Source organism: Salvia miltiorrhiza, chromosome 6, assembly GCF_028751815.1.
Source record: "Salvia miltiorrhiza cultivar Shanhuang (shh) chromosome 6, IMPLAD_Smil_shh, whole genome shotgun sequence".
Classification (NCBI taxonomy): Eukaryota; Viridiplantae; Streptophyta; class Magnoliopsida; order Lamiales; family Lamiaceae; genus Salvia; species Salvia miltiorrhiza.
Window position 1 is genome coordinate 7,009,297 of NC_080392.1, and position 8,782 is coordinate 7,018,078.

Sequence of the window (8,782 nt, forward strand, 5' to 3'; positions counted from 1 at the left end):
TGGCTGCGCCTGCGCGGATGTGTCTGGGAGAGGGAGTCGGTGGAGGCGGAGGAGATCAGAGGGTTGAGGCGGTGGATGCAGACGGTTGAGGCGGTGGAGAGATAGGAGGCGGCGGCGCCTCGTCGACGCCAGGAGAGGGCAGAGCCCTGGTCGCCGGAAAACGGACGGCGAGGCAGAGGCCTTGTCGCTGCGGTCACCGGGAGAGAAGAGGAACGGCGGTGGTGAGGCGGCGGTGGTGAGGCGTCCGAGAGAGAGAAGTGGCGAAGAGAGAGAGAGAGTGTCAGATTTGGGAAAGAGAGTGAGAGAGAGAGAGGGATTAAAGTTAGAAAGAGAGAGAGAATGCCTAATTAATTGAACTAATTGTATTGTAATTTATGCCAAAAAAGGAAAGGAGACTTGAATATTGGGACGGTCCAAAAAGGAATAGGAGACTTGAATATTGGGACGGAGGGAGTATTACAGTAATGGTATATAAGCTATATAAATTGTGTATAAAATGATACAATATGAATGCGAACAAATTATTTTTTAAATATCTAAGTACTAATAAATTATGATTGCCCTTATGCGTATCATTAAGACATGAATTAGAAGTCCCCAATGGGACACCAAGCGGTGCGACCTCTTGTGTGTGAACAATGAGGTCCCGGGTTCAAATCTCACTGCTCCCCCTCCCCAACTCCCCCAAGTCAAAAAAAAAAAAAAAGACATGAATTAGAATTAGTATCTCCACTTTAATCACACACACATATATAATATTACTTAAGAAAATACATAAACTACGTAGCTAAAACATATGTCTTAAATATATTCATATTTGTTATATTTAAGACTAAATTTTTAGATGTAATACATTTAGTGTATGTATATATATATATATATATATATATATATATATATATATATATATATATATATATATATATATATATATATATGGTGTGGTTCTAGAGAGAACTACATTATTTGTGAGAACGGGAGAACCATCAAATCTAATGCATTCACGGTAAAAATTAATGCATCCGCTGTTAAAATTAATGCACTCAAAAAATAAAAAAAAATGCTTCCTTCAGGATTCGAACCCAGGATCTGCATTCATCCAACAAGATGATGCATCCACCGTAGATCTTGATGATCGAATGGCTGAAAATGGTTCTCCGGTCTTCTTTTATTTATGGTTCTTTTCGGAACCTCTCCCTATATATATATATATATATATATATATATTGTTACTATAAGCAAATTTAAAGAGTAATAAGACTTTTAACTAATTTATTATTGCAGCTCAAATAATTAAAATAATTTTATTTCTATAACAAATACTTCATATATATGTTTGTTTATATTAGTATATGTACATTTTAAGAGTAATAATATAATATTTCAAACTAATGTATACAATAAATCAGTAATTAACAAACTTAAACATTGGGCCAACGATTATGTTTTGGATCCATTTACTTATTTGAATGTTTTAGGAGTATATCTTAAACTGTATTTTTTTATTTTGCCCTACATCTAAATTGAATTGATGCCTCGTCTGGGTGTATGTGAGTTAAGCTAGCTCGCAAGCTACTCGAAATCGACTCGATGTTAATCGAGTCGAGCTTGAGCTCAAGCTACTCGATTAGGTACCGAGCCCGAGTTCGAATTTCTTGATACTCAACTCGTTAGGCTCGCGAGCCTAATCTAGCCCAAACAATTATATATATAAATTATAATATAATATATTATATATAGGCCCAAAATAAATACTATAATTCAGCCCACAAGAAGGCCCAAATCACAATTCACAAGCCCAAATATATGTGTAGCACAATTAGCAATTATTCAAACCCTAAGGTCGAACATCCACCGGACCACCCCAATCTCTTTCTCTCGTTCGAGTTTCCGGCGAAGGTCCGGCGAGCCTAACAGCAGCAGTAGTGCAGCACGGAGCCGCCGCCTTTAGCTCTCCTTTTCCCAACCCGGCGCGACAGCAGCAACATCCACCACCACGGTCCACCGACTGCCCTTTTCTCAACTCGGCGCGACTGCTCTCCTTCCCAGGCGGCCGGCGCGACTGTCTCCTTTTCCCAGCTCGGCGCAACTGCTCTCCTTCCCCGGCGCGACTGGTAATTTCCAGTAAAGAATTTTTTATAACTGTAATTTCTTGGAAATTGCCTATAGTTTGAACTTTGAATGAGGTCAGCTACTCATTTAGTCTTTTTTCTATCGATTTGTTTCATGATATTTCGTGACAATATATCTTGAATTTGCATTGTATTATTTGACATCCGCCTCATATTTTGTAAACTTACAACTGATAATTTCTGATATTGTTTCATGATAATTTCTGTCGATTTGTTTCATTATAACTTACAACTGTGTTAGAAGTTATAAGATATTATCTTTAGGACTGGAATTTGCGTTGATTTGTAATGTTATTCAATTTGTTAAAGAATGTATGAGGCGAGCTTAAATGAGCTCGAGCTAACCGAGTTTAAACGAGTTCGAGCTCAACGAGCTTAAACTAGCTCGAGCTCGAGCTCAAACTTGAGTAAGAATCCACAATCGAGCTTAACCGAGTCGAGCTCGAGCTCACGATTATGACATCGAGTCGAGCCCGAGCTCAAAAAATTCAAGCTTGGCCGAGTCGAGCTCGAGCTCGAGCTTCATGAAAATAGCCGAGTTCGAGTTTGAGCATAGCAATACTCGACTCGACTCGGCTCATTTACACCCCTAGTCGTCTCCCCACCCCCAGTCCTCCTTGTGGCCTTGCCTCCTTCCTTTCATCTTTCGAACCCCACACCACCAATCCGTTGCCCCACCGCTTGCTTCTCATTCTCTTTCAATGCTCTGGTGCTGCGGCGCTTTTCAGGAAAGGCGCCCAAGTTCAGTAAGCGCGTGATGTGAGGAGTTGTTGGAATAGTTCGTCTTGATTGAATTAAGGTGGGTGATGGAATAGTTCGTCCCGATTGAATTGAGAAAATTTCAATGATCTTGCTGTTTAAATCTGTTACACCCTTCTGTTTTCCCCCTAATTTTGATCCATTAAAATTTAGGTGTTGTTATACTTCTTTTTCCTTTTTTGTTTAATAAAAATTTTAACTTTATGTGTAGTATATGTGTGTGGATTTTAGATATAACTTATAAGTGGAAATTGTTGATGCTGATCTCTCTCTTTTGAGATCTGAAACAAAGATTGAGAATGCCGAATGAACTTTGTTGGCTTTGATGTTGAAATACACATTCATTTAAATATGCTATAATTTTGGAATAAAAAATAGATAATTTTTTGGCGGAAAATTGTTATCGTTATACTGCTCTTTTATATATTATATAGATTATAGTATTAGTGAGATCTCTCTTATATTAAGTTTAAATTACTTATACTTTTAAATAATTTAGTTAAATAACTATTAGAGCAAAACTAGTTTCTTTAAATTTATTGGATCACATATTTTAATTTTGTTTGTAAGTTCTCCTCTGCTAAAATTTGTGGTTTGGATCGTACTTGTTCTGATTCATGTTTTGCTTGTATAGCTTTTCGTTTGAATTTGATCTGGTTGTGAGATATCTTAATGGGCTTTTAACCAACATATATTGGGCCTCTCCCATAATCTAATGGATTTAAATCTTCTGGTAACTAATGCTTCTAATTGTAAAACCTTACAGGACTCGCTTTTTGAGTTGCACAAACCCCTCTCTCTTCTATTTGCTCTTGGAGGAAAAGAAATGGCTGATATTGCAGAAGAGAACAACAAAAAAGATGGCAGTGAAGCCGAGGAGAAGCAGCGGACGAGGCATAAGGGGAAGCACGACAAAGATAAACCGTGGGATGACCCCAGCATCGATCACTGGAAAGTCGATAAATTTGATCCATCGTGGAACGAGAGCGGCATGTTAGAAGTTAGCTCATTTTCTACTCTCTTTCCTCAATACAGAGGTATAGCTCATTTTCTACTCTCTTTCCTCAATATAGAGGTTGCAAATTGTTCCCATTTCTTCCATCTGCTAGTTCCTTTTTCCCCCCTTAAAATAATTTTTTCTTGTGCAATGTTGGGTAACTGCTGTCCGATTGCGAATGCTAATTTACTGTATGATGTTGTGTATGTGAATTGAGTGAGTTAGGTTTTACGGTAAACTATAGTAAAATGCTTTAATTTATGAGGATTTTGCATTTGGAGGGAAGCGACATCATATACATATCGTGGAATTGGTACATTAGGGTTTGAAAATTTAAAGCTGTTTAGCATGGTTCATCTCATTAATCGTTCATCTAAGCAAAAGAAGTATTGCTGCATAAGCTTGTGACCTATGATTGTCGAGGGAAACATTTAATGTAAAAGTTTAGCAGTCTTATATTCGACAAACTGTTAATTTGTAATTTTGATATAGATGGCTCGACCTTGTGTATATTGAATTGTTAAAGCATCTTCCCCAGCAAGCTAATATGTTGGTTTCCAGACTCAGATTGCCTCTCTTTTACACATTACTTGTGTGATTGCCCCTTCTACGCCGAAATACATTGCATTCGTCTGGACTTAAAAATAGATTGTAAAGTTAACTATTTTTCATACAGTGTTAGCAAGCAACTTTACATTGCATTCGTCTGGACTTAAAATAGATTGTTAAGTTAACTATTTTTCATACAGTGTTAGCAAGCAACTTTGGCTTTATTCATATGTTTTCTCTCCTGTCTACTCTTTTAGAGAAATATTTGCAAGAGTGCTGGCCAATAGTGAAAGGTGCATTGAAAGAGCATGGTATTGCTTGTGAATTAAATTTGGTAGGTTGCTACTTCATTTTTTTTCTTTTCTCCCCCCTCTTTCCTTTGTTCTTTCTTTATTTATGCTTTTACATTGTTCCCAAGAGGCCTGTGTTATACTCTCATTAAAAATGGACAGTTTGGAAGCTGAGTGGTGCATATTTTTCATTTCTTCAACTTACTTATTGGACGGCTTATGTATTATCAGGTTGAAGGATGCATGACAGTTTCAACAACCAGGAAGACGAGGGACCCCTATATAATTGTCAAAGCTAGAGACCTCATTAAGCTTTTATCACGAAGTGTTCCTGCTCCTCAGGTCAGGTTTCTTCTGATTTTTTTTCTTCCCTAGTGTAGACAAGGGGCCGATTAATTTGTAACATTCTCATAAGTGATTTATCTGTAAATACATATTATTATGTGTAGTTTGAACTTGTTCTTGCCAGCTTAAGTATATGTTCTTAAATTTTTAGTAATGTTGCAGTTAACCATTCTATTTCTTTGTCTAGTGCGTAGTGTTTTCTATGTAGAATTAAATGGCAGTACTATGATATTCGGTTTCCATGGAAAAATGGTTGTGCTGCTATTATTTGCAAATTGTGTGATTATAGATCAATATTTGCCAATTTTCATTGTTTGCCAATTATAGATCAAGTTCACAGGTGAAGAAAATGGGACAGATTAAGAATCTTCTTGTTTATGAATAAAATTGAAGTGGCTACATAACTACAAAAAATTAACGAGCTGGCTTTATATTTTGAAAAACATACTTTTTTACATCCATACTTCATTTTTTCTAATGCTATTAAAATCTTATATGCATTGAAAATTATAAATTCTTTGAAATTTGTTAAAAGATCTAAAGCTAGATAAGATTTTATTGAAGGAGAAGAGTAAAATTTTCTCTTGAATATCTTTAATAATTTAGTCTGTCTATAGGCTGATGACTATAGTTTTGGCATCTTTGCAAACTCAAGAGCAGTTGGGTTAGCTGCTACATAAAAGAGGAAAATAGAAGCCTTTCTTTGGAGTTTAGATGATACAATCTTTGAAAGGATGTAGTCCTGCTTTGAATCCTTGAAGTTTATTCGTATTTGTGCTCATGCGTGTTACCTTACAGGCAATAAAAATTCTTAACGACGAGATGCAGTGTGACATAATCAAGATTGGAAACTTGGTCCGCAAAAAGGTATGTTTTAAGTCTAAGCTTCAATACTACTTATAGAGCATCATGTATCCAGAAAATATGGTTATTTATCAAGAATAATTAGTTTATATCAGGAATGACTTCAAAGAGTTGTATGTTCAGATATCTCCAAACGAAATTACCTTGAAAAATATACGAGATCTGTCGAACGTTTGAAAGTGGTCAATTTACTGTTCTGAAGGCATACATTTTGAGCATCATCAGTCCAGTCTTGTCAAAAGTCACAAATTGACTCATTGCTTGTTTGCAGGAACAATTTGTTAAAAGAAGACAACACTTAGTGGGACCCAATTCTTCTACCCTTAAGGTATCTCATTTGATTTAGTGATCTGCATGAAAGAGACTATGATTGAGTAAAGAAGGGAACACACAAATAGAAAGCATATTGGACCAATGACTACTGTTATCTTTGTAGCTTGTTCAACCTACCTCTCATTTTGATGCTTGCTATTTGGATATCTTCCTACTTTCATTGTTCTGAGTACTATACCATGACTGATATCTGATTGCGGTTAATTAAATGCAGGCACTCGAAATTTTAACAGGCTGCTATATTCTTGTCCAGGTCACTTTTTTTTATCTATTCATATTATTTTTATTTTAATTAACCAAACTAGCAAAATTAACAAAGCATATCGTTCTCTATTAAATGAGCAGGGGTCCACAGTTGCAGCAATGGGTTCATATAAAGGTCTAAAACAAGTTAGGAAGGTTGTTGAAGAATGCATTCTGAATAAAATGCATCCAGTATACAACATCAAGGTAAATGACTAAATGGTCAATTATACCAGTGAATTTGATACAATTTTGGCTACTTTTCTCATGATTTGGAGGATCTGATGATCATTTTATGTGATTGTACCTCTTGTTCTGTGAATACAGATCCTAATGATGAGGAGAGAGCTTGCTAAAGATCCTGCTCTTGCAAATGAGAATTGGGATAGATTTCTTCCGAAGTTTAAGAAGTATGCATCTGTTCATCTTTGCCTATTACATGTACCATATAACTCAAACCTTTTACTTCAGTGCAGGACTTAACCAATTCCTTTTGTTTCATCTCTCCTAGGAAAAATGTCAAACAAAAGAAAGTTAAAGCTAAAGACAAGAAGCCTTACACACCTTTCCCTCCACCACAGCAACCTAGTAAGGTGAGTTGATGTGTCAAGTTCTATTGCTTTACTATACTTGTTATCATTTATTTGCACGCTCAAAACTCCTGTTTTAGTAGCATGAAGAAAAGTGTATTCGTATCCTTAGTTATACTTATTTACAGCGACATGTCCATTGCTTTAATATAAACTGAAACCGTACTGCTGCTGCGACCTTTTGTGTGGCCTGCTGTTTACTCAGTATCCTGTGTTGTCATGATGTTAACATGGCTGTTGATTGGACTTCTAAGGCTTGGAATGCAACAATATTATTGTTTGTGAGATATGATCATTATTTTGTCTTTTGATCTTGCACGTGCATACGTATATGTATATGTGCATTCCTTTTTTTGGCACATGGGGGTTTGCAAGATTGATTTCATTCATTAATTTTGCCATTTGAGTAATGTCAGGTTGATTTGCTACTGGAAAGTGGAGAATATTTCTTAAGTGATCAGAAGAAGCAAGCAAAGAAGTGGCAGGAGAAGCAAGAGAAACAAGCAGCTAAAGTGGCTGAAACCAAAAGGAAACGAGAAGAGGCATTTGTTCCTCCTGAGGTTTGTATAGGAACACCCTTTCCTGCTTTTGTGTTATAGTGTATTTAAGTTTTAGTTTTTAATGCTTTTGTGTTATGGTGTATTTTTTCCTGCTGAGGTTTGTATAGGAACACCCTTTCCTGCTTTTGTGTTATGGTGTAGTTAAGTTTTTAATGCTAATTTTTTGAACAGGAACCTAGAAAAGAAGCTCCAAAGCATGCTGATGACAATAATGATGTTGCTGCTCTTGCATCGTCTTTGAAGGTAAATGAGGGCTTATTCTCAGCTTCCATTTAATCTGTATTGCACGTTTTAGTTCATGTATGTGTTAAGTGGAGACATAATCAAAATCTATGCCTCTGTTTATTGAGTCACCTCCGTGCTTCTTGTGAGCAAATTGGTGGCACAGTGGTTCTTTTAACTAGATAAATAGAAATTATTTGCAAGTTAAAGGATTTTCTTAGCATATACAAAATTATACACTGCAATAAAGCATTATCACATAGGCAAGTTACAGTTAACTCAGTCAATTTGCATTGAAGGCGGATTGAAGGAGAATAAATTTAACTGGTTTCTGTGTTTTCTTTTTCTGCAGAAAAAAGCAAAGGATTTTAGCAAACAAAAATCTGCTGAGAAGATTGATGCAGCGTCATATATTGCAGCTTCTAAAGGGCCATCTGCTAAAAAGAAATCGAAGTGAACCTGAACATTTAGGATTTGCTTCTATGTTATGTGATGTTAAATCTGTTGTAGCAGCTAATACTTAGAGAGAAACATTTTACGAAAATGCTTACATCTCAGAACCTGCTTATTTGAGAACGGTTTGTATACTTGAAATGTGGAAAAATGTTATTTGGGTAGCATGCTTTTTGTTGGATAAACGCTATTTATAATATAAGATGCATGTATAATAAAAATGAACATTTTTATTTATAAAATATACGCTCTTCCATTCCTCAAAAAACTTCTTAGAAAATAGGGGCATGGGTTTTATGATTAAGTTGTTGAGTGTATTGATAGTGATGAAGATGTATTTTAATTAGTGTTGAAAGTTATAAAAATATGAAAAATAAAGGTAAATAGTGAATTATTAGTGGAGGGATATATAATTCAAAAATAGAAAAAAAGTTTTTTATGGAGC

General features: G+C 35.8%; 1 protein-coding gene across 3 annotated transcripts; it reads left to right on the forward strand.

The window, feature by feature from the left end:
• Positions 1–1,785: 1,785 nt before the first annotated feature.
• On the forward strand, positions 1,786–8,504 carry LOC130988303 (KRR1 small subunit processome component homolog). Of its 3 annotated transcripts, XM_057912116.1 has the most exons (14): positions 1,786–2,114; positions 2,861–2,931; positions 3,658–3,928; positions 4,695–4,771; positions 4,959–5,069; positions 5,871–5,939; positions 6,208–6,264; positions 6,484–6,522; positions 6,615–6,719; positions 6,840–6,922; positions 7,024–7,105; positions 7,519–7,662; positions 7,834–7,905; positions 8,237–8,504. In XM_057912116.1, exons 3-14 carry the CDS (start codon positions 3,718–3,720, stop codon positions 8,339–8,341), a joined length of 1,155 nt encoding a protein of 384 aa, XP_057768099.1. In that variant the 5' UTR covers positions 1,786–2,114; positions 2,861–2,931; positions 3,658–3,717; the 3' UTR covers positions 8,342–8,504. The 3 variants fall into 3 exon arrangements, with proteins under 3 accessions (XP_057768099.1, XP_057768098.1, XP_057768100.1); XM_057912115.1 differs by lacking the exon at positions 2,861–2,931; XM_057912117.1 differs by lacking the exon at positions 2,861–2,931 and having other exon boundaries at positions 1,809–2,114; positions 3,710–3,928.
• The last annotated feature ends 278 nt before the right edge of the window (positions 8,505–8,782 follow it).

What these genes read in the sequence shown, in the direction of transcription:
- LOC130988303 (XM_057912116.1), top strand. Translation starts at nt 3,718, where the DNA reads ATGGCTGATATTGCAGAAGAGAACAACAAAAAAGATGGCAGTGAAGCC. An exon ending in TCTCTTTCCTCAATACAGAG is followed by an intron (nt 3,929 to 4,694) that starts GTATAGCTCATT and finishes CTACTCTTTTAG; the next exon opens with AGAAATATTTGCAAGAGTGC. An exon ending in AGGCATTTGTTCCTCCTGAG is followed by an intron (nt 7,663 to 7,833) that starts GTTTGTATAGGA and finishes TTTTTTGAACAG; the next exon opens with GAACCTAGAAAAGAAGCTCC.